The sequence below is a fragment of the Sarcophilus harrisii genome, chromosome 1 (genome assembly GCF_902635505.1).
Source record: "Sarcophilus harrisii chromosome 1, mSarHar1.11, whole genome shotgun sequence".
Taxonomy (NCBI): Eukaryota; Metazoa; Chordata; class Mammalia; order Dasyuromorphia; family Dasyuridae; genus Sarcophilus; species Sarcophilus harrisii.
Genome location: NC_045426.1, coordinates 244402608 through 244429148, shown reverse-complemented (window position 1 = coordinate 244429148; position 26541 = coordinate 244402608). Strand labels below are relative to the sequence as shown.

The following is a 26541-nucleotide window of genomic DNA, read 5'->3' as shown; positions in this document are numbered from 1 at the left end:
AAACAAAAAACCCAGAACCTCTATCCAAATTAATTGTTTTAAATGGTATTGTTTCTTTTTTTTGGCTTATAGCAAGAAAAATAGCCCCTTCTTCCCTTCCTCCCCCCATACTTACTAGAATCTGGCATGATACGGAGGTCACCTTCTTTATAGTCATCTAAAAGCTGGTACATGTACAAGACAGGATCTTTCTCATAGGTAATATAAAACCACGTGTTCATTATAGGAGCTCTAGCTAAGACCATTCCCCTCCATTCGTCCTTTGAGCCATCCTCTGTCTCAAACATATGTTCCACTGCTTTTCCAATCATTGTATCTGCCAAATGGGCATCACTGATTCGAGAAGATGCTGAAAAATATCAATATTTTTACAATGTATGTTTTACCGAATATTTTTTGAAAGTCTGTTTTATTAAGAATTTACCTGAAGTTGAATGTTTTATCTATTCAATTCTGAATTTCAAACATTCTTTCAGCCACAAAACCAACTGTTTTAAAAACAGCACTTTGTTTAAAATAGCATTTCAAATACTTCTAATTGTTGTTATGTTATAGGGGGAAATTTAAATTACTTAGTAAATTAAATTTAAAATTATCTGGTAAATTATCTACTTTCAATACTATTAGAACATTTCAAACAAAGCACTTTTTTTAAGTTTAGATTTTACTAAAAATTGATCTAATTCTAGTTTCCCCGTGGCTTGAAATGCTGAATCCTAGAATAACCTAACTTCTTTCCTTTATCTTTTTGTGATATTAAAGTAATGAAACTCATATAAAGCTTCTAGAACCAAAAAGAGTAATCACAGTATGTATCATCTGCACCATAGATCTTATGTTGTAGCACTCTTCCCAGTCAGTCTTTTACTAGCAGCCTGGATGAACAGAAAGATATACTCTTTCTTGTCAACAAAAATAGTGGCTATTAGATAAGAGTGAAGAATGTCATATTTGTTATGAAGTTAGAAAAATCATCAGAAAATAGATTGAATTAAGATTAGGAGGACAACATAGGGTTAACTTTTTACAACACAAGTTTTTAACTAACGTTGAAGGAACCAGGGAAGAGAGTCAAATTACACTTTTGACAAAGTAGTTAAGGAACATATAATTTCAAACATGTTTTGAAAAAACTCCTTAAAGGCTTCTGCAATAGGAGTTTTAGTAGTAATAATAATTCAAATCCTTTAAGCACTTTACCACCCTGTAAAGTAAAGAGGTAAGTATGACTGGCTAAAGTAAAAAAGCTATTAAGTCTTACGTTCAGGGAAGACTACTTATCAAAAAGAAGGTGCAAATGAGACTTACACAGAAATTCTGCCTATTTAATATCTGCACAATGTCAAAAGAGTTACTTTAGGCAATGCTTTTTCAGGAAATAATTTAATAAAACATATTACTGCCAATCAGTAGACTTAGAACTGAATGATTTTGTTTCCAATCAAAACCAGTAATAAAGATTTATTAGTACTGAGAGCTCAAAAAGAATACAGCACAGCTACCACAGAACGAGTGACTTATTTTAAGGAAACAATACTCATTTTGACATTTTGTTGTTTAACAAACCAGTTATTACTTTTATGGCCAGATTTTATACATTCACAAATTCTATTAATGTTGGAAGGCTGAAAAATAATAAAATATATTTTTTTCCCATTAGGTTACTGCAAAAAGCTTTTCGTTTTATACAAACATACTGTTTTCTATTTTCTAAATATTTTTATTATCAATTATGAATTATTTTTACACAAAAACCTATTAAATTATCAAGAGATACAATTTTCAAAAATCTGATTAAATAACAAAGACATTGTCTTTAGATGTAGAGTATTCTCTAATGTAGAGGCTAGCAATAAGTGAGTAGATGAGAGAATTATCCATAAGATTAAATGAACTAGGTTTCAAATTATTCATCAAAATCAAATTGTAAATCACTTAAAGACTTTTGGAAATTCTTCAAATTAAATGTAACTTTAATCTGGAATCAAGCTTTTCTTTTCTAGATCCAAATCCTTATTAGAAAGGATTAGTAAGAAAACAAGCTCTGTATGTGTTAATACTGTTTTTCAGTTGTTCTTTGTCATCTCTAAAACATTTTACAGTGTCTCACAGATTACTAAGTACTTAATAAATGCTCGAAGTCTGTATTTATTTAATTTAGGCAGCAAATATTCTTTGTGTTGAATTAGCCATTTTTAAATGACCTGAAGATTCTAATTAAATTACTCTGACTATTATGTTCACAACTAGAGGAAAACAGAAACTAAAACCATGAGATTTGCCTTAAAAGAAGCTTTCATGACTTAAATGAAAAAAATCAGAATAGCAGTGCTTAATTTCTTAGCGTTCAAGGAGTAAAGATGTGTAGGTATATTTGGGAGGTATACTAATCAAAACATTTACTCAAATGTCTACTTTCAAAGCATACTATATGCACACAACAAAATAACTTACCAACTCTGTCAGGAAGGACTTCAAGTGCTGAAACTCGTTCATCTTTGTGAAGTTCTAGTCCATAAACACAGTCAAATCCATCATATTTTATAAGATAGAGAGAAGGATTGACAGGAACCTGATCCAGAACTGTCCCTTTCCACTGAGTTACAGGTCCACTCCCTTCCTTCCATCCATGTTGAATTCTACATCCTACAATGTTTCTCCGGGGCTGAGAAATAGGTTTGCTGGGTCCCACGTTGCTTCGATGTTTTCTGTATACATATATACACACATATATACACATAATATACCACTTCAGGAATATCTATATTTACACAGAAAAGATTTCATAACATGCCCTCTCTAGGTAATGACATACACAGTCTACACAGATAAGTTCGATTTATTCACATAGCATGACAAATTTTAATGTGTTACATCACACCAAAGCAAGTCATACCTTAACTTTAACTCTCATTTTTCAAGCTTTTGTAGTTGCTAGCTTAGCTTTGGCAGTTTCCCTGGGTTGAGGAGGGTTCAAACATTGTGATTTTAAAAAATGATTCATTTCTGAGTGTCTGTTCACTGTTCAGCTGTTTCTGTTGTATTTGACTCTTTGTGACCCCACTTGGAGTTTTCTTGGCAAAGACATTAGAGTAGTTTGCCATTTCCTTCTCCAGCACATTTTACAGATGAGGAAACTGAGGCAAAAAGAGTTAAGTAAATTGTCCGGGACCACACAGCTAGCTACTAAGTGTCTGAGGTTGAATCAAGTCCTCCTGATTCCAAGTCCTGCATTCTATCTCTATCCACTGTTTACCAATCCCTAGCTGACCCTTATATCTGAGAGAGTAATCTGCAGAATTCTTAACAATTTAGGGTAGTTAGTTCACTGTATTCAATTTTAAATATATGTGCGCGCATGCGCATGTGCATGCATACACACATACACACACAAGAAAGAAACAAAATAGAGGTGGGAGTGGGGAGAAGGGAGAGCAGTTTAGTAGTGGATAGAGCACTGTCATAAGAACTTAGAAACACAGGAGTTCTCAGACAATTATTGGCTATGTGACCTTAAGCAAGGCACTTAACTTCTCTCAGCCTCAGTTTTCTTACCTATAAAAAAAGGGATAATAACAGCACTTACCGTTACAGGGTTGTTGCAAGGATCAAATGGGATAATACATGTAAAGAACTTTGTAGACCTTACAAATCAATCAAAATTATATATAAATGCATATATTCTTACAAAAAGAAAGGTAATGAAACCCAAACAAAATCTGAAGAATCTTAAAATTGCCTACATTTTCATTGCAAAACACTTGTATTCCTCAAACTTCTATTAAATGGACAGAAGACCAGGATCAAGAAAGGAAGTGGAATAAAGACAGAATTTGTATGTGGGGGTGGGTGGGTGGAGGTGGAGTGAGGATGGTGGGGATAGACCCAATTTAATATGAAAATAGAAAAGGATGACAAAACAAAGAAATGGGAAGAAATGAGGGTACTTCTATTTTCTCAAAAGCAATTAATAGCAGTTATAACAAGCTGATATTTATAATGCTTGAAGATTTGCAAGACATTGCGCATATATTATCTGATTTGAGTAATCACAACAACCCTATGTTGTAGGCAATGCAAGCCATTATGATTCCTATTTTATAGTTGATATAAGAAGCTCAGAAGGTGACACAGTCTACCACAGCCAAAGATATTAAGTGCCAGAGTTGAGATTTTATTGGCTCCAAGCTTTACTGACACCATTAATTACCCTTGGGAATATAAAACCAGTTAAATATTATATTTGCTCTAGACATTTAATGTAAAAATCTAAACAGCTAAATATATATGTGTGTATATACATATATAGCTGTTGGGGGGGGGGGGGGAGAAACAAAAATGTTAGAAAATCATACACAGCCTAAGGTAAATCCTGGTAGCCTCTAGTGTCTCCCTAAACTCAAGAATGTTAATAGTTGTTGTCTAGCCCAAACTTCAGGTTCAAGCTTCAAATATAACTCTCCACCTAAAAGAGTCATTTTTATATGACTAAAACTCCTCTCTGAAGGTGCTTCTTTAAATAAAAGATAAACCAGCATTTAAAAAAACAAAAAGCAGTATTTAATCATTTAATTTTTTATATACATTGTTTTACTCTAAAATAGCATTTTAAAACCTGGAAATTATTGAAATAAAATTTTGTACCAGGTATCTCTGTATAAGGATTACTTTCCCCCAAACCTACTATAAACAATAAAAACCAGAAAACTAAGTAGCATGTCTTAAAGAATCCTTTAACAAGAAGTAACTGATATATTATTAAAATCCAAGGAACCTCAGATGAAAATTAAATCTCATATGATGCTAATTAAAAGGGTCTGTCAATTGAAATAGATGAAATAATGAATCATGAAATAGTTAATCACAGGGCAACACTTTGACTACTATCAAAGTTTAGATAAATAGTTAAAGGCTGTTTATTCAACTCTTGTGACACATCCTAAGGTTTTATCAATATAGGTAGAGAGTCAGTCACAGGAAAATCCTTAGAACAAAAAACTTGGCAGAAATAAAATATATTCTGAAACTCTTGACCCATAGCAAATCTGTCATTGTTCACCAGGAACTGATACTTATAGATAGCTTGAATACACTGTTGCCAAAACTATATAGGCAAATAACTGTTAACCTAATACAGAATGCTCAAATTAAAAAAAAAATCAAATTAGGAATATCTTATTCTTACATATTGCAATTATAAATATAATTTTGTATAAAGGACAAAATTTCTTTGTTTAAAATTTTCATCATATGGATATATAATAGTACATTTTCTGAAGTACAAATTTATAACACAAATTCCAGTATTTTGAGGGAGAACAATCTGCTTTGCTATCAAAAAACTGGTGAAACTGACATTTAATTTGTTTAAATCAGACCCAATGTGACGTTTACTGTTCACTGAATCTCGGCAATTATAGTGTCAGTATCACTTTTCAATTTGTGAGCTTAAGAAATTTTGTAATATACATAAAACACCGAATTGTTTTTTAAAATTACACTATAAATTAGGAAAACAAAAGAAGTGATTTGGCTTCTTGGTTGATATAAGTTATGGGGTATTGGGAATACCATCAGAAATTTTGTGGGTAATATTAAAGTACTGTCATTAATAACTGTAAATCAAGCATGACTTGATTTTGCAACTGAGATATTCCCATTTTACATATAAAGAAGACCTAAGATTTAATAAATCAAATAAGTGTGTAAGAGTTATGATAATAATAGCACTTACTTCCCAAAATAGTTGGAGGGATTAAATGATTCCAAAGTGCTTAACATAGTGAACATTGTAAAAATGTTAACTATTGCTAGTGGAGTTTAGATTAAATAATGCATGAAAGATAAAATGAATGATTTTCCAAAAAGGACAATTTCAACTAGCTGAGTACATAAAATTTGAATCGAGAAGAACTTGAGAAGTTTGAAGTTGTGTTTTTTAAAAAAAATATGAAATTCTTTAGGTTTCTAGTTTTTCTTATACAGTGGAATTCTGAAGAATATTAGACATGATTAGAAATGTGAATTCTCTTAAATAAGGGAATATGTCGTTAATATATACTATTATATGAAATTTTTCTAAAATATTGTTAAGTGCTATTAATGAAGCCACTTCCCTATTTTGATTTATGAAAATGATTGTGAAAACAGTCTTTGAAAAAAGTCATATGCCTTTTGCCATAAATTCTTATGATTTAATAAGAGATCTGAGGATCTCCCAAAAAGTTGTGTTCCACATTTGTAACTGTGCTTGAATCAAATTACTTTGAAATGGACTAAATTGATGTGCTTGGACTAACATAAGTTTAGTATCTTTTGAATTAAACTGCTTAAAAAAAAAAAACTATTAAATATTCATTGGGTTATATTTTCCTATAATATTCTGGACTCAAAGAGAAAGACTACCCTAAAAGATAAGTCAGCAAGTGGTTCAAGAAATAACTGAGAAATCAAAAACTAAACATTCTAAAATATTACAGAAACAGGCTGCTAAAATTCTTCAAAGTAATCTTTAACAACTAGAAAAAAAAAAGCCTGGTATATGAAAAACTATATAAATGAATTATTGTTGCTTCTTTAATTGATTTTAATTGACATTACTCCACAGTGGCTAACTCCATATTGAGTTTTAAATGTCATTAGATATAATTAATAAAAATACCAAAGGAAAAAGGATGAATGATTTCCCCTGTAAAATTACTTTAAAATACATTCTAGTTAACTGTTTCCATTTTGTATTATAAAATCTAAGAAAAGCAATTAGGGTGGGTTTACTTCCTCTCTTGAGCTGAAGGCTATTAGATCACAAATGTATTTGTTATAGAATGTAAAAAAAAAAAAAAAAAAAAAAGTTTGAAAACCATTAATATTTAATGAAGTATATCTTAAGAAAATAAAATGATAAATGACTGACTTTTGGGAGAAAAGCATTAAAAAATCCTCTTAAAGAGATCTTTGTGAAGCTCCTTAGAACTTCTTCCTTAAGCTAAATTAGAAGATCTTTAATCAGCCCTCCAGTGAAAATTTGTTGTCAAACACTGAAGGGCTATACACTTTAAGGAAATATGACCTCTTCCCGACAAAGAAGGGAAATATATGAGATAAACTTTTAATAATAAATAAACTGAATCTGAGATCATTTAGACAATCATGACAATGTATCTGTTAATAATTAGTATGTGGTTAAGTTACATTTCTGAAACAATTATTCACTGTATGTAAACTAGTGTGTACTATGTTCAAGTAAAATCCCATAATGCATTATTTGTAGTGCTTATCTAACTTATCACATATTCAACCAGCATGATAGCTGCCCATAACACTTACACATAGCAATGCCTAAATGGTCACGATAAAGCCTTTTATCAACTTAGTGAATTAAAGACACTTCTAGAACTTATATTTCCTATTGGCAAGCTATACTTTGAAGCTTAACGGAAAGTGAACCAGATGTATTTCCCCTTTCTTTATCTAACTTAACAGAGTAGCAAAATCTAACATGTATTTACTTTGTTTTGATTTAATTTACTTATTTGTATTATTTGTATATTTACTTGCTTTATAACTTTATGTTCATATGGAGAATTTTGCCTCCAACAATTACAATGACCGTATAAAAATTTCTTTTAGTGAACACTACAAATCTGAACCAATACTGTTAATGGCTATTGTCACCTGAACAAATTATATCCCACTCTAAGATGTGATTAAAGAAGATTTGATTATTTATGGGAGAATCTTGTGGATAGGACATCAATTTGATAAACTTCCATTTTTAATTTCAAATAAGATTTATTTTTAAGATTGAAAAGCCAACTGATGGACAGTAACAGGACTGACTGACCTGGTATCTTGACTGTCAGTGTCCCTCCTTCAAAATGTCCCCAAGTTATCCAACACACTTACAAATGTTGGCAATAGTGACAAATTGCATATACTATTTCAAGATTTATCTAATCTAATTACAAATCAAGTGACCTGTCTCATCCAATCGAAATACAATCAAAACAAGTTTCTCTAGATTCTGTAATTTCTTATTTCTCATTTTACTACCCTAAAAGAAGTTTTGCAGAACCCTTGCTTGTCTGTTGATTACCAAGGATGACCTGATTAGTTGGCAACTGACAGCCTTGCAAATAAATCGCTGTGCTTGGGACTTTAATCCTCAGTTTTTCTTTGCTTCAAATTCGAAAATTATATCCACTTCTGCAAAGGGAGGAAAGTAGATTTTTTTCCATTTTTTCTCCTAAGACCCACTTTAGTCAAATCAACAATGCAAACAGTATTCAGGTTCATTTTTGTCCTTTCCATTCATATTTATTGTCACTGTATGTTATTTTCCTGTTTTTATTTCACAGCAAAGTTCAGTAAGAGAAAGCATGTATTAAAGTATTCGCTCTGAAGTCTGAGGATCTGGGACCACATCTCCTATTTCATGTATGCTACTATCTATCTAACCTTGATTAATCATTTCACTTTCCTGACCCTCAGTTTCATTATCTATAAAATGAAGGAACAGAGAAGATGCGATGCCCTTCTTAATTTTCCCTCAATCTCTCTCATTTGACTTTTCAAGTCTTTTTTTGAGTTCTTCTATAATTCTTTTGGGCAGATATTCAATGAACATTATTACTCTTTGGGGTAGAATAGATTTTTTCACTTCAGTATCCTCCTCTGAAGATGAACCCCAGTCTTCTCTATTCTTATATTATATTAACTTTCTATGGCGAGTTTTTTTTTTTCTCCTTTACTTGCTCATTATTTTTTAAAAAATAATAATTTGTTAGTGTAATCACCTTTAGTCCTGGGGTATGGAGAATGGTACCTCTGCCCTCAGTTCCTATTCAGTTCTCTCCTCTGGCCTGGAACAAAACCAAGAACTTTGCCCTTCTGTAAGTGGCCATGGTCAGCAACGTCCCTGTCCCACTGCTTTTGCACTCACAGGGCAGGTGTTTTTCACCCAGCAGCACTGCTGGGCCCAGTTTCCCTTGTCAACAGTTACTCTCCATCTTCCCCAGCTCAGATGCTTGACTCTTCACATTGTCCACAAGGTGAAAATTCCTGTGGCTTAAGTGGAGGCAACTTCCAACCCAGATAGCCCCAGGGCTCACAGGTTGAAGTCGTTTCAGGGGAGCTTAGCCTAGAGGTGTTTATACTTCAGGGGCCAAATCTCCATCCTGGCATCCTTCTTCAGATTTTCTCCTGTTATCTCAGAAAAGCCACTGTTCGATCTCAACTTCTGCTTATTTTTACCCATCTACCATTACCCTGAGGTGGTTTTTTATTGTCTTGTCTGTGGAGGAGTCTAAAGAGGTTGGGATTTTCTGACCTTCTCCATAATCTTCTAGAATCCTCTCTTGATGGTCCTTCTAATCCTATGATCTCATGCTATGTTTTCCCCACATGGCAGCTTAATGGCTTATTTTACTTTTTTTTTTGTCATTTACATTCAAAAGAACAATTGATGGTGTCATGACCTCCAAATGAATGTGACTATCATTTATGTAAAGCTTTTCTTGAATGAAACTTCAAGCTCAGAATCGCTTGAAAGCAAGATCATGGAAATTCAAAAATAGCAAAAGGAATTTCTCAATAGTTTACAATTTATATTTTAACCTTCTACGTGTTTTCATAACTAAAACCTAACTGAACATAATTTTGAAAACTACAACCAAAGATTACTCAGCATTTTAAAAAAAATCTATACAATAATTTGCTTTTACTCTATAAATGCTTTTCTTAAGGTTCATATTGATTCATAGACAAATATCCCTTTCTTGAAGAGTGTCTTCTGGGTATTAGAACTAAATAAACATCCTCAATTTAAGAACTAACTATACATTAATAATGGTGGAAATAGGAGCAATTAGGTAGCACAGTGGATAGAGCACCAGGCCTGAAGTCAGGGGGACCTGAGTTTAAATCTGGTCTTTCCCTCCTCTGATTCTGCCACCATCTTGGTTTACAAGCCCTTGTCACACCTCATACCTGGACTTTTGCAATGATATGCTAATTGGTCTCTATAGCTCATGTTTCCCTACTCCAATCTATTCTCCATTCAGCTGTCAAATAAATCTTCCTGAAGTACAAGTTTGACCATATTATTTATCTATTCAACACTCTTGTGGCTCTCCAGAAGAGAGGATCAAAATATAAAATCTGATATTTGCTTTTAAAGCCCTTTATAGCCTGATCCTTACCTACCTTTCTAGTCATTTCAGACCCAGCTCCCAGCCTTCCCCTCATCCCCCACTGTACTCTGTGATGCAGTGACATTGGCCTCCTTGTTGTTCCTTGCATAAAATAATCTACCATCTAGTTCTAAGCATTATCACTGGCTGTCCCCATGCCTGGAGTATACTCCCTCCTCATTTCCATATCCTCCATATACTACCTTTCTTGTTTCCTTTAAACCTCAATTAAAATTCTACTTTGTCCAAGAATTCTTTCCCAGACATTACCTCCAATTTATCTTCTAGTTTATTTCTACATTATTTATTTACATGTTGTCTCCCTTAGATTGTAAGCTCCAAGGGCAGGGACTATTTTTTGCCTTTCTTTATATCACCAGTTATAATAGGCAATTAATAAATGCTGACTTGAACTGACTTTACTTGATGTAGAAATGTTTGCCTTGGCAGGAAGAATGGCCACAGAGCTTCATGTGAGAAGAGGGAAAAGAAAGAGATATATAAGGAAGATTTCTGAGCAATGTCAACTTAAGATGAGTGGATAAGGGAATTAGAATGAGAACTTTTTCTATGTAGTACAAAGTGAAGTCCTCAGATGAAAGATTAAGTGTTCTATGTCAGGAAGTGTTCCTAAATGAGCTAGCAGATTTCAAATTCTAGTTGAAATTATGTAACAAATATAGGCTTCCTATTGCTACTTTTAAATTCTTCTTTTAACAAATTCACTCAGCAATCAGAGAGGTTGTTAAGTAGAGGATACCATAAAGTTGAAGTGAATCACCAAATGTTAATGTAGAAAGGAGAAACAAGAGTCACCAGTGAATAGGGTCAGAGTCAGGAAAACAATGAATGAATAGGTGAAGGATTGGAAGTCACTAGGAAGAACATGGAAAGATGGGATAAATGATTATGATCAGATAAAGCAACTTTGGAGTTCATGAACATGGAAGTAGAACTCTTGGGGAAAAATGGTAAGATCAAGTCTATGATCATCTCTATGGTGAAAGTGAAAAAGTCAAGCATAAGAAGGGATTAACAAAAGTGAATTGCCTCCCCCCTCCCCTTCTACTTCGCCTGCCTTGCATTCTTCAAGGATTCGGTTATACATGCTACCATTAATCACAAGAAAAAAGCATTCTTAAAATATTAGGGAAAAAGAAAACTGTATTTCCTCATTTCAGGTTCATTATTGCAAGAATATAAAATTCAGAAGTGATGCAAAGAGGATCTTCCTTTATATGGGTTATAACCTATTAATTATGGAAGCTAAAACTAAAGTGGATGGCTACCCTTTGAATTTTTTCTGATATACTTGTGATTAACAACAACAACATACATTTCAGGTTTTAAGGATAACAGCAATATAAGTTTTCATTCTCTGAAATGGCTGCCAATCAGTGGGCTTGGACAAATTCCTTCCTGGTAACCTTGGAAATTATTCCAAAGGGTCTCTGATTCCATGTGCACACTAACCATTGGCATTTTGCTACGTCACCAAGGAAATATGCAGTGAGACTCGGTATAAAAATAATTCCTACATACTGAGGATCTTCCTTACAAATGAATAGTATTACTATTTTTGAAATATCTCATCAGTAATAAAATACAGATTCAAATTCATAGTAAATAATTATTTTAGAAGAATACTTTCTAGTATTACAATATAAAGCTAAATAGTAATAACATGAATGTAATGGCATGCTATAACTGCTCTTATATCTAAGTTCTCTGCTATAAAATTTGTTTGGTTTTTAGACCAGGAATGGGTAAAAATGGTTTTGTCACCCTATTGTAATTACTTAAGAACAAGAACTCTGCCTTAACATATATTTATATTCTGCATAAAACCTAACATAGCATATTGTATATCATTAGATTTTACACGCACATATATATATAAATGTGTGTATGTATGTATACACACACACGTCAGATAATAAGGGTTTTTTCTGAGATTAACATCTATTTATATTCCCCATTGTATATCACTGGATTTTACATACACACACATATACGTACATACATACATACACACACACAGAGTCAGAAAATAAGGGCTTTTCTGAAATTAATGTCAAGTGCTTTTAATATGTGTTTATTCATTAAATAACAGTAAAAGCTCTATATTTAGAGAAAATATGGTATCTTACACATCCGTATGATACATATATTCATTTCTATACTTAATCTCTCAAGCCACTCATTGTATGACTTTTCTCCTTTGCATTTAATCCTTTTCTTACTTATAATATTCTCTGGTTTCATCATTTTAACTGTACTTAGTCATAAACTTCTTAGGGCAGACATTTTTTATCTTTAAATTCTCAGAGTCTAGGGCTACACCTTAGATAGAATAAGTACTTAATCAACATTTATTGAATATTTAGTATAAAAAAGGTCAAAACTGAGAAGATTTTTCCCATTCAAATGCAAAGAACCTATTTTAGGTTAGTGAAGAAAGATTGGCATGTAGTACTACAGCATCCTAAGTAAATAGTTCTCTGAATTTTAAGCCTTACTTCATCTTTTGTATTAGTTGCTTGGTCATCTATTAATGAGTTCTCACTGACAAACATCAGAGTCACAAGGAGAAAAAAGTCAACATGTTTTAAGAGTTTCAGGATAACCTATTTTTAGTTTTAGTTTCATTGCTAGAAGAGATTCTATTTTACAGATAAGAAAAGGAAAACCCAGAAGGGTTAAGTAGCATGCCAAAAGTCACATATATACTAAGTACTAGAGTCTGGATATGGAATTAGGGCTTCTTCTATGATCTTAACTGCAATATGCTAAAGATATTTTATTTTTATACATTGTGTTTGAAATCTTTTCGCCAAAACAAAAACCAAATTTTTGCTGTGTAAATATGATAACCTAAAAGAGATTAAAAACCTAAATATCTCACTCTTCTTTGTAGCAGACTGAGACTATGTGGAACATGACATATATTATGTCTACTAAGACTTTGTCACATTGGTTAGTCTTGTTGAACTGCTTTTTTCCCCTTTTTGATTCACTGTTGGAATGCACAGGTAGAGAGGAACTAGTCAAAAAAAAAAAGCATCATTGAAACAAATTTTTAAAATCAACAGAAGAAAACAAAAGGAATAGCAGAAGAATAGGGCAACTCTGAAAGGAACATTGTGAATTGAGTATATACTTTAAAAGGAAAGTAAACAACATATAAATAGCTTACAATATATGTACAAACTTCTCAGTTCTACAATGCATTTGAAAGTACTCATTTTAGTTAATATTTATTAAGTTGAGAATAAAAATAAATAAAAAGATGAAATGGCATTAAACATGAACTAAATTTTAAAATGATAAATTGTGATCAAAAATATAAAATAAGAAATATAAAAAATAAAAAATTAATTCTAGGAGAACAGAAATGGAAACATACTACAATATTAAGAAATTCTGTTGAACATGCATATTTTGACTATTAAATGTTTTCTAGATCTAAAGTATGCACTATAAGCTTGCCCCGCCCCCCCAAAAAATCCCACTAACACACTAAAACAAAATTTTTATGAAGAAAAACATTAAGACAAGAATTTTGCTAAGATTTTCAATACAGATAAAATACAAAATAAAGCCTTAAACTTTACTAAAAAATTCTTTCATTGCAATATGTGAAGTTAAACTGTATTTCACCTATGAAAAAGATTGGCAACATGTAATATATTTGGTATAACTATGTTTTAATTGTACTCTTCCTGAGTATGTATTAGATTTCCAAATTACAAGGTACTTATAGCACTTTAATAACTAAATCCCCTATGTCAAATTTACTTCCACGAGTGAAATTCCAATATTTAAAGTCAATGCAAATATTCTTTTACTAATTTAAAAATAATCTTAATAGTTACCATTTACAAACAATTTAATCACCTGGTTAACCAACAACATCTTTGTGAAACAGGAAGCAGATTAACATCAAAAGAAAAAGGCTAATAACTTGCTCAAGGTCATTAAGAAAATGACAGGCAATATCTGAAAATAAATTCGGGTATCACCGTTTTATAGTCAACATTTAAGGACATACTATTTACTTTTATGACATCCTTATGTAAGTGAATAGATATTTCAATGTCCCTGAACAAGATGGACTGGAAATAAATGCTATAAGCAGCAGGAGGTACCATATATGTAATACAAAAGAGATAGAAAGGTAATATAAAAACCAAAGTCAAGTTTTACAATATGCTTACTTGTGGGAAGTCCTTTTCTTCATCATGCTGGCAGACACACCTGCATGTCCTGTAAAAGACACATAGAAAGGAAATGAGCAATGACTAAATAATGAGTAGGTAAAATTCTACAATTCATTCTCTAAAAGTTGATAAAAATGATATCATACTTTAAAAGCTAAATTTAATATGAAATATATTTATTTTCTTGGTTTTTAAAAGTAATAATGATAACTATGTGTTATTTTATATCTTTATAAAAGCCATCTCTATCTACAAGAAAGAGGTTTTTGTTCTTTTCCAAAAAAAGAGAAAAGTGTGAGTGAGAAAGAAAAGCAATCATAACTAAATGGGAAATGTTAAAAACTACATTAACTTGTAACTTTGGGAAAGTATATTCTAATACACAGAAGGTTAAGTTCTGTTAGCAAAAAATATGGCAGAACCAGAAATTAGAGAAAGAAAGGTAAAAAATAAGTCCCCTGAAATATGTTATGGATATGGATTGCAAGTATTTCTGAAGAATGTAAAAATAAGTGATTCAAAATGAAAAAATAAGCAACTGAAATATATTGTTATATGGAAATATGTAACAATATGTAACATATTGTTATATGGAATCACAGGGACTACAACTGTTTAAAGACATATAGTTGACATGTGAAGGCTGCACCAGAGGAATAAATGTGATCAAGAAGACATGGTCACATAGCAAGGGCAAAGGATGACAGCTAATCTGCTCACTGTGCCCTCCAACTGTCAGAAAGACAGGGGAAAGGAAATAAGCATTTATATAGTGCCTACTATGTTCCAGGCATTGTGCTAAGTGCTTTTTTACATCTATTTCATCTGATTCTCATAATTACCCTATGAAATAAGTGTTATTCTTTACTCTATATCATACCTGAGGTAACTGAGGTAAACACTTGTTCACCTCACTCATATATCCCTTAGACTAATTTGCCCAAGATCATATATTTTTGTTTACGTCATACTAAACATATTGTTTAGTATGATGCCAGACTTGAACTAGGTCTTTCAGACTAGAGGCCCAGAACTCTATCCGCTAAACTACCAGCTGATGGAAAATTAAAATGGTCTTCAGGTATACCAAATAAACCTGTTATAGAGATCTTATAGGAAGACATGGATGTGTACAACAGTAACATAGATGGAGAGACAAGAACAGCCTGTGATCTATTTCTCTGGTGTAAAATTAGAAATCATTAAGGTCACAGGTCCACTTTAGTTTTAAGTCTGAGAGCAACATTTTAAAAACCACAATCTCCATAATGGATTTTGATGAAGTCCAGAAAATTAATTTTATTAAGATGAATTAAAATATTAAGCTAATTCCTTTAAAAGATATTGGAAATGATATTCTTATTTTTACTAAAAGAAGAAAAAAATCAAAATCTTCTGAGAGTATTATCAACTAGGTTGTCAAAAGCAAAATAAGAGGAGTATTTTTAAAATGATGAATATTTGAAAAAGCCAAGGAAAAATATACAACAGTAATGCAGGAATACTGTTTCTAACAATAAACAATCTAAGACAGAGGAACTTCACCAAAAAACAAAAAAAAAAAAAAACAAAAAAAACCAAAAAAACAAACACTACCACTAAAAGTCCCAAGGAAAATTTTACTGTTACTAGAGTAGATATATTTTAAGTTGCAAAAGGAATATGATATATTTAATCCAATAAAGCTGAAGCTATAGTGTACTTTTTCTTGTCATAAAATTAATAATACTGATTATGAAAGTTCCCTTCTGATACAATTTCCAACTTCAGTTATTCTTTTTCTTGAATTGATGTCACAATCTAGTGCTGCTTTGACAACATGGAAATTGTCAAATGACAAACTCAACATTTCAATTCCCAACAAGATTGAAACAAAACTTTAAGGAAGTTAGGCATAATATTAAGTCAAGAGAGAAACTCAAAAAGATGTTTGTTTTTAAGATGAAAATATAAAGCCAATTTTAAAAAGGCAATGTTATCTATGTTTCTCATAACAAAGCAATAAACTTTTAATATTCTATTTGAATTAGATTTTATGGCCCGTTCTTCACTGACCACAATTTAGTTTCCATTAGCACCACCCTACAGAAATTACTCTGTCAGATTACTGAGGACCTTTTTATTGATAAATAATGTAGCAATTCTTTTACCTTTCTGCAGCATTCAACACTGGTTATCTGCCCATCTTTCCCTTTTAAAAATTTTCTCCTCCTTTTGACTTTGGGATACACTACAGAATCACTTGTTTCCTACCCCAACTTCCTTAAGACACTTCTTTGCTGGTTCTTCCCAATTCTAAATAGTTGTATATATTAACTTTGATATCTATTTTTCTGTTTATATATTAACTTTTTCCCATACAGATCACATATTCACTGCTTCAATGACCTCTATTTATGTTATTCTCAAACTTCAATTAGTATCACAATTGTAGCTTAGAAGCTAAAATAGAAAAGACTTTAGAAATCATTTAGTCTAAACCTCTCACATTATAGATAAGGTAACTTGCCCAAAGCCCCAAAGGTAGTAAGTAGGAGAGCTGGCAAGTAGGAGAGCTACTTGACAAAATGTTTTAGGCACACCATCTTACCTGCCTCTACCCCCTTAACTGTAAGTAACCATCACAAGCTCCAATAATGAAAACTGATAGGGCTGATTCTTAAGACCTATCCCAGGTCTTCTATTATTTCTATTTCGGTTTTATGTTATTGCCTGAAATGTCTAAAATCTAACTTTTCATCATCTATACAAACCTATTTTCTTCCACTAAGATTGGTACCATTAGAATTATTATTGATTCTTCCTCAATTTTACCCTCCCATATCCCAATAAATCATCAAATGTTTTGCCTTTGTATCCCCAGCATCTAATATAATAAACAGCATAAGTTAATTACTTAATAAACTGTTGATGAATTCTGAAAGACAGATGGTAGAGAGTCCAGGTCTAACTATTTCAACCACCTTAGGTATTAAGTTCAATGATACCCTCTAACTCTAGGATAAAATATTAACTCTTTGGCATTTAAAGCCCTTTATGATCTGACTCCAACCTAACTTTTTAACTTTCTTTTCTGCTACATGACCCATGTGATTGTTTTTTAGTCCTTTAGTTGGTTTCCATTATTATTCCTTGGTTTTTGTCATTTCCCTCCCTTCCAATGTCAAATCTTCTAGGAAGCTTATGCCAAATCACTTCAGACCCATAATCATATTTCTTTTCTTTGAACCTCTGTTTTGGATTTTGCTTCTATAATCATTTAACACTTTTCACACTCAATATTGTTAGCCTAAGCCAATAAAGATTGGTAATGAGTCATTTATAATGGCAAGAAGGGCTTATTATTAGATGACAACTGTTTGCTACTAAACAGGGTTTTCAATTTACAAGAAAACCTTGGATTACCTGAAAGATTATCTATTCTGAAAATACAATTTTTACAGATAGTTGAATTACAGAACTTTAAAGTTACAAACACATTTTAATTATTATGGGTAAACATTTTTTCAGAAAATAAGTCTCAGTGTTTCTTTAAAACAAACACGAAACCAAACAAATTTTTTTCTTTATAAAAAATCTTTTTCAAAATTTAAAACAATTTTTATTCAAGGATGCATTTCCAGGGATAATTTTAAGGCTTCACAGAAGTGTGAAAGTTTATTTTTTACCTAGAGTAAATAATCTCAAAGTGCTATTTGTTAACTTTCTATGTCTGATGCTTTTTATAGTTTTCCTGTTTTTCTCTTTGCTGTAAAGCACTTTCCCTTGTGTTTGCCTTTTTTCTATTTACTACTGAACATGTGCATAGTACATGGCACAGGAAAATGGACTTAATGAAAGGGAAGGTATTAAAAAGACACATTTCTCCTTCAATATGTATAATAAATAAATGCACTCCCTCATTAAAGCAATTATAAGTTTAATAAGAAAAAATAATGTAAAACATGCTGTCCAAGTCAGAATATAACAAAAATATATTCCATACTTCAACATATATGCCTACTGAATTAAAAATAATTTGGCTTTAGTTTAGTTTTGATTTTTTTCTACAACAGGATTAAGTTTTCTAGCAAAATTGGTAATCTGGAAAAAAAAAAAAGTCTAAATGAGTCACTACCATGAGATTTATAGCAAACATTATATTTTGTCCCAATCAATGAATATATTGCTATGGCGGTATAAAGTATATAAAATGCTGCATTTGAAATCATGAAAATCTGGGTCCCAATATTGCAATCTCCATGTAATCTCCACCTCAAATCACCTAACAGAAGTCATCATAAGTGGAAAGAATTACCATAATGAATTTTCTTAATCAAAAATCCTTTGCATATTCATGTATGGATTAAGATATTACCTCTACACTCCAGAATTTTCTACTCTATATGAAAATAAGATCCAGAACATCAAAGGAGGGGGGGAAAAAAAAGTCATGAAGGTCCCAATAGAGGCTACCCAGAGTATCTGACTTAGAACATTATCTGGGCCACTTGCCCAAGTTATTTTAAACTATCTGTAATTCAATTCTGTTCAGTAAAGTGAGGATGTAGTAGAATTTGAAGAAAATCTCTCAGATACCTTCTACATCTAAATTCTAAATCTCAGATTGATTTTTGCTCCTAAAAAAAGTCTGTTTATTCTAAAACAGCATATGCTAAAGCAGTAAATTGAAGAAAACAACACCTTTTTCTATTTGATCTTGAAATTATTTTGTGTACACTGAGGTAAACACATGAAGGTGAGGAATTCTTTTCAAAGAAAAAGGACACATATACAAACAGATAAATAATCTGATTTGAATTCTGTCTCTGCCCCCTTATTATTACATTATAACCTGAGACTAATCATTTCATCTTTGTATAATAAGGAAACCTTTTAAATTCCATTGATTAAGTCTGAGCTTATAAATCTGACCAAGGCTTTCTAATTTATTTTTATAGCATTTCAAATTCCCTCTTCCATACTGTATGCTAGATTGTGCTATTACAGAATACACATGTCTTTGACCTGTCAGTCTTGCACAATGAAATATATGGTGCTTTAGTTTTCATAGAACTCCCCTCTAAAAGTCAAAATTAAAATTAAGCTAGCTAAATCAATATTTTTCTAGTTATAGCACACTATTATTTTATTACTTTCTTAAGAAAAAAATTAGTCTCATTATTGAGAGGTAAGCTGACTTTTAAGAATAAAATTCTGAATTAAACATCTATATTATGAGATGTGGAGGAGCAGGAAAGTTTTCGTAAAAGTGCCTTCATTAACCTCTGGAATTTCCATTATTAAGAAACTTTATCATTTAATGAACAGATTCATTTCTGGAAAATGGTCATCTCTCTTGTCATAATAGATACTTAGCAGTCACGCACAGATAGTGTATAATATGGCACAAAACCAGCAGAATGTAATTAGGAAATATTTTTTAAAATATATAGATAACATGTGATTTTCTAACTCAATGAGGCCCACAAAAATCCTTACATACAGTTTAGAGGTCCTGCTTCAATTTAACTTTCATATCATTGTCCAGAGGATAATTTAAGTTTATCTAAGAAGTGTATAGTACTATTTCTTCATGCTACAACTTTTTGCACAATTTCATGTCATATCCAAGTGATTACAGGTATAAATTCTATACAACTGGAACTTAGTAGCACACCTAATTGAAAACTGAGTACACATTTTGAAAACCCCTGAAATACCCCCAAATCAGAATTTTTCCAATTAAGAATTGATGGTCCTAGATAAAAAATTATAGCCTTAGTTTTCATAATGGTATAAATTGAGCCTTTTACTTTACTCATAGAGCTAAATGATCTTTGTTAAATCACAATTTCTCCCTAACTCCTTTTCTTCATCTCTAGAATCAGAAGGTTGAATTACTACATCCCTAGAATCTGATAGCTTCTTTACTATGTTACAGGGATTCTGTGACACAATACCACTGCCAAATAATTAGATAAAGAATGACTAAGAGAACATAGAACCGAAAACACATAGCTGGAATGAGAAAGGCAACTCCTATTTAGAGGTGAAAAGGATCTTGGGATCATTGGTTCCAATTTCATTTTATACTTTGCTTTGAGTCTACTTAAAACAGGGAAAAAAAGGATATATATATATATATATATATATATATATATATATGTATGTATGTATATATGTATGTATAGGATTTTTAAGTACCATCTCCCTGAGAAGGACAGAATAAACATTTATTAAGTGCTTATTATGCGCCAGGCACTGTGCTAAATATTTTACAAATAACATCTCATTTGATTTTCACATCAACCCTGGAAATTTTCCCCAGGTCATATATATAGACACAATAAAACTGTGCCACCTAGGTAATTCCTCTGTGAGACTGCACAAAGATGGTTGACTTCCATTTTAAAGGTGAAGGAAATGAAGCATAGAGTTAAGTGATTGATTTGTCCAGAACTTTTATATACATGTTGAGACTGGGAATTCATCCCAGCTTTTCTGTCTCTTAGCACTTCATCATGCTGCCTCTGCAATAAATCATAGTTTATTTTTACACACATGTCCACAGTTTTATATTTGAGCAGCAAGCAAAACTAATAAACTAAGAAAAAATTCAATGACTTTATCGAAAATAAAAATGGCACATCCATAAATATTATAACTAGGACAAAAATTGAATTTTAGCTATATTTCCCAATTTTAATATTTCACTTCATCCCTTCTGCCTTGTCATAATAGCCATTATCATTATTGTATTCATATTTCAAAATGACTTTTTATTTTTAAAAAAGTAATCAAGTCATCAACTAACATTAAAAACCCACCATATACATAGCATGGGTTTACCAATCTAGTCTAGTTTTCCTAAAATGTCATTGCTGTCATAATATCAAATATTGTTATAATCTCACCTCTATCTACAGATTGATCCAGTGTTTTGCCTTCTAAACCTACCCTCTAATATAGATTTAGATGTTACTTCGATATTCACTATTTTGGGTTATATCCTTAACAAATACACAAATACAAGATCTTGTTCACCCTTCACCAAGAGCAGTATGAATAACTGTGAGCAGCAGTCCCACTTTCTCTCAATAAAAGGTTAGTGGTTAGAAAACTGAGAATATGCAAATATGTTGCCAGATTCATCTTAGGAACCTATTTTGCTTGGCAAGACCCATCAATATCGATTAACATAATATGGTGAATTATCTTAATCTTACTAAATAGTTGCGGCACAGATGCTGCTCTCAAGCTACACAAAATAGTAATGTGAAAAAAAAAATTAATGTTAAATTTTTGGTTTTCTGTTGCTATTGTTCAGTCATGTCTGACTTTGTGACCCCATTTAAAGGTTTTTCTTGACAGAGATACTGAAGTCGTTTACCATTTCCTTTCCAAGTCATTTTACAGAGGAGAAAACCAAGGTAAATAGAGTTAAGGACTTACCCAGGGTCACACACCAAGTACTGTGAGGCTAGATTTGAACTCAGGAAAATGAGTATTCATGTCTCCAGGCCTGGCACCCAATTACTGCAACAGGCTGCAATGCAGACTGCAAGCAAAGTAATTTAGTAAAAAAAAAAAAAAAAAAAAAAAAAAGCTAGGTTCTCCCTCATTGCAATCTTTAAATGAAGCCAGCTTGGCCACTAGTCAGGTCAATGGCAAGTGCTGAAGAGGAGATTCTTGTTTAGTTGCAGATTACATAGAATCTAAGATCTTTTCTACCTTTCCAGTTCTGCTTTTGTGAGTAAAGCACTTTGTAACAATGTAAATATCTATTGGGAAAGCATTTGACAAAATATTACATTCATTTGTGTTGAAAATCCTAAAGAAAAAAATTGGTATGGAAACATCCATTTACGATACTGATAATCAAAGGTATATTAAAATCAAGATACCACATATTTTAAGCAATGGAGAAATATGAGCTCTTCTACTATAAAGAGGATATATTAATACTGTCTTAATTTTATTTGATATAGCTCTAGGTATTCTACTTATACCTGCATAGAATAGCAAAACAAATTCTCTCAGTGTGTATGTGCTTTTGTGTGTGCACGTGTGTGTGAGAGAGACAGAGAGACCATGACAGAGATGTCTCCATATCACATCTTGCTTTTACAAGCAGCGGACTATATATTTCATCACTGGTCCTCTAGAAACATGGATACTCACTGTTTCGTTCATAGAATTTTCAAAGTTGTTTGTGTTTACACTATTCTCCTGTTCTGTTCATTTTATCCTTCATCAGTTTTATGATAAGAGAATTTTAGAATTTAGCCAAGAAATCAAATTTAAGCTTAAGTGTATAACTAGTGTTCCATTCCATCAGCTCTATTTCCTTAAAATGAGTATGCCAAAAAACTAGCTTTTGCTAACTAGTTCATCATTTTCCCTGTTGTAGATGACACCTTTCTGCTATCTGTTCTTTTATGTGTAAATCTTTACCTTCCCCTTCTGAAAAATTCCATTGTAGCACCCATTCTAGGTAACTAAGACCTCTATAAGCTTGTATAAACTATCACTTGGGATGCCCTGGGTTTTGTGTATCATGAGTCTATGTTCTGAGCATATAGTAAACTAGTTTTTATACATGTCTATGCATTAACAGTATCCCTGGCAGCAGTACCTATTAACAACTCCTTAGACAATTTTTATATCAATTTATAAAAATCTATAAGATTATTCATTTTTATAATGTTGATGTTATAATATAAAGTGTCCTTCTAACTTTGCTAAATTTATTTTACATTGAGTTCCACTAAGCATTAGCTAGGTGGCAAAGCATAGAACAAGACTGGAGCTCAAACCTGGCCTAGGAAACTTTGTAGTTGTGTTATCTTGGGAGAGTTACATAACTTCTCTATCTGCTTGTATTTCCTCAATAGCAAAATAGCTAATAATAAAACCAACTTCTCACAAAGTGAGAAGTGAACATCAAATGAAGTAATTTATGTAAAGCCCTTGGCACAGTTACTGGAAGGTACTTAGTTTTCTCTTCTTTCTCATATTTCTTTAAAATTTACCCATTTCTTACAGAATATTTGTATTCATTCACACTCATATATTGCAAAACTTAGCTATTTCCCATTGCTCTAACATGTATTCTTTTATTTTCTAGTTTTGTGCTACCAAAAATACAACTACTATAAACATTTTTGTGCATATTGGACATCTTCCTATTTCTTTGATCTCTTTTGGCTCTAAATCCAGCATGATATAACTGGTACACAGTTATTTAGTAACACTGTACTAAGAATTGCAAATTTCTTTCCAGAATAGCTCTATTTATTTACAAGTCCACTAAAAGTATACAGGGTGCCTGTCTGTCCTCTATTCCTAAAACATTTATTATTTTCCTTCTTTTATCATCTTCCTCAATCTTATTGGTGTAAGCATTGTGTTGATTTTTAATTTAGATTTCCTTTTATTTGTGATTTTTAGCATCTCAATAGTTGTGGACGGTTTTTCTCTCAGAAAACTGTCTACCTAGATGTAACTTTGACAATTTATCTATTGGGGAATGGATATTCTTATTTTAAAGGTGTGTTTTGTGTTGGTATATAAGGTGTATTGGTCTAAATTTCTTCTACATTGTTTTCCAATTTTCCCAGTACTTTTTGTCACAGTTCTCACATTAGTATCTGGGATGTTTATGTTTATTAAATACCAAAATACTAATCAGATTTGCTTCCGTTGGTTGTGAATTCAATCTGCTCTACTTATCAATTGCTTTATTTTTAAAAGAATACTAAATTGTTCTGGGTGGTTTAGAATATGTGAGATGCTCTTCTTATTTTTAAAAAAATATCTACCATTAGATTCTTTACCTTTGCAATATCCACATGAGTTACACTAATTTTTTCCCTCTATTTTGTAAAGCAATTTGCTGTACTCTGGTATCCAAACACAATTACAAAACAGTCTTTACAGAAAACAAATAATTGGCAAGATATTCATTCAATGCTCATGGTCAGACTCTTGCAAATACAATTTAAAACAATTCGCATTTTAAAAACTATGGTTTAATCTTAAATTGGCATCATATAGGAGTTGGAGGTGGCAGCAGTCAACATTAAGAGAACTTGTGGGAAGGAAAGTACAATGAAATATTACTGTCAAGTAGCAAAGTCATCTGACTTTCATTTTAGTTTTCTAAATTGAATTTCAGTTTAGAAATTTGCAAGAATTCAACTCTTTATCCTTTGATCCAGTAAAACTACTACAGGCAAATATCCCAAGATCAAGTACTAACAAAAATATTTGAATGGGACTTTTTGTGGTTAGCTGTGAACTATAAATAGAATAAAATAAAATACTTTATGAACGAAATATAATATTATTGTGCTGAAAATAAAGACTAAGAATTCAGAAAAATGAAATAAGCTGCATGAATTGATGGATGAAATAAATAGATCATTAAAAGCAAACTGAATGCAGAGGTGAGGGAAAGATGCTAAAAAAAAAAAAAAATCATAATGGAATAAACCACTAATATCACACCAGAAATGTAGGGATTACTATAAGAAAACGTAATATGCATTATGTCTCTACTGCAGTTCTTGCTCAATTATACTTTGACACAAAGGAGAGTTTTATCCAATCAGTAAGATAGTCAATAAACATTTATTATGTATTGACCAATATGCCAGACACTGTGCTAAACACTGAAGAAACAAAGAAAAGCAAAAATAGTTCCTGCTTTCATGTAGCTCACATTTTAATCTGGAGATAATCTGCAAACAACTATATACAAACTATATACAAGATAAATTGGAAATAATTAAGAAAGGAAAGATTTTTGACATTTTTGATGTTCGAAAATCAGATAATATCAAAAAGGTAATCAAGAGTGTCAAAAACTTGAAGAAAACAATTTTGGATAATTGATGATGAAAGGCAGAATTAAGAAAAGAGTCAACATAAATAAGAGAAAGTATAGACATCTACTGTAGACAGCCTTCTCAAGATCTTCAGTCACCAAAGGCAAAAGAGAAATGGGGTAATAGTTATTGAGGATGGATGAACAAGTAACATTTTCTGATAGACGAGATAGGATATTGTTTGTAGGCAGTGGGGAAGCACCAGTAGACAGAGAGGGATTGAAGATTAATGAAACAATGGGAATGATAGGGGAGAAATCTGGAGATATGATAAAATTGAATCATTTGTATATATATAAATAGAGTTTGCTTTGGCAAAAAGAAGGGCTTGTTATTAATGTGAAGAAAGAGGTGAAGGAGGAGATGGTGACAGAAGGCATCAAGGGTGCTGATGAGGAGGGGAAAAGAGTAACTTCTCAATTAATGGTCTAACCTTCAAAGACTAACTCCTTAAAATAATAAAGAAAAGGGCAAACTCTAAATGTCCTCAAATCAATAGTTAGTAATAACCATTTTTCTCACTTCAGTTAATAATATACATTTCAATATCTAGGAAATGAGAACACACACATCACTTGATTACAGGAAAACCTATACAAAATATTTATCAACAAAGTGACTTTTATATTATACTATTTTTGTTGTTTCAAGATCAATCAAATGAGAATCACTTCAGAGATGATAAAAACAAATTACAGAAAAGATCAGAGATTGTTTCTAAGATTCCAGGACACATTACAAAGAAAACAAACAACTTCACCTCTACTAGTGATATATATATTTTTATATTATTATTATCATTATTATTTTATTGACAGAACATATGCATAGGTAATTTTTCAGCACTGACTCTTGCAATCACTTCTGCTCCAACTTTTCCCTTCCTTCCCTCCACTCCCCCTCCCCTGGATGGCAGGCAGTCTCATACATGTTAAACATGTTAAACAATATCTAAAATACAACATATGTGTACATATTTATGTACAATATATGTGTACATATACAACAATTCTGATGCACAAGAAAAATCAGATTTAGAAAGGTAAAAATAACCTGGGAAGAAAAACAAAAATGTAAGCAGTCCACACTCATTTCCCAGTGTTCTTTCACTGGTTTTGTTCATCACTAATCACAGGATCTGAATAGGATTCTCTCATTGCCAAAGACAGGCACTTCCATCAGAATTGATCCTCATATAGTACTGATGAAGTGTATAATGATCTCCTGGTTCTGCTCATTTCACTTAGCATCAGTTCATGT

At 31.8% G+C, this 26541-nt stretch overlaps 1 protein-coding gene across 8 annotated transcripts in view; it reads right to left on the bottom strand.

The window, feature by feature from the left end:
* Positions 1-26541, bottom strand: part of SPIN1 (spindlin 1) — a 219385-nt gene that overhangs the window by 10755 nt on the left and 182089 nt on the right. For all 8 annotated transcript variants that reach the window (XM_031939198.1, XM_031939168.1, XM_031939193.1 and 5 more), the window contains 3 exons: positions 14408-14456; positions 2455-2708; positions 116-349 (listed from right to left, as the gene is read on the bottom strand). In XM_031939198.1, coding sequence (XP_031795058.1) covers positions 116-349; positions 2455-2708; positions 14408-14456 — 537 coding nt within the window. The remainder of the gene's footprint in view (positions 1-115; positions 350-2454; positions 2709-14407; positions 14457-26541) is intronic.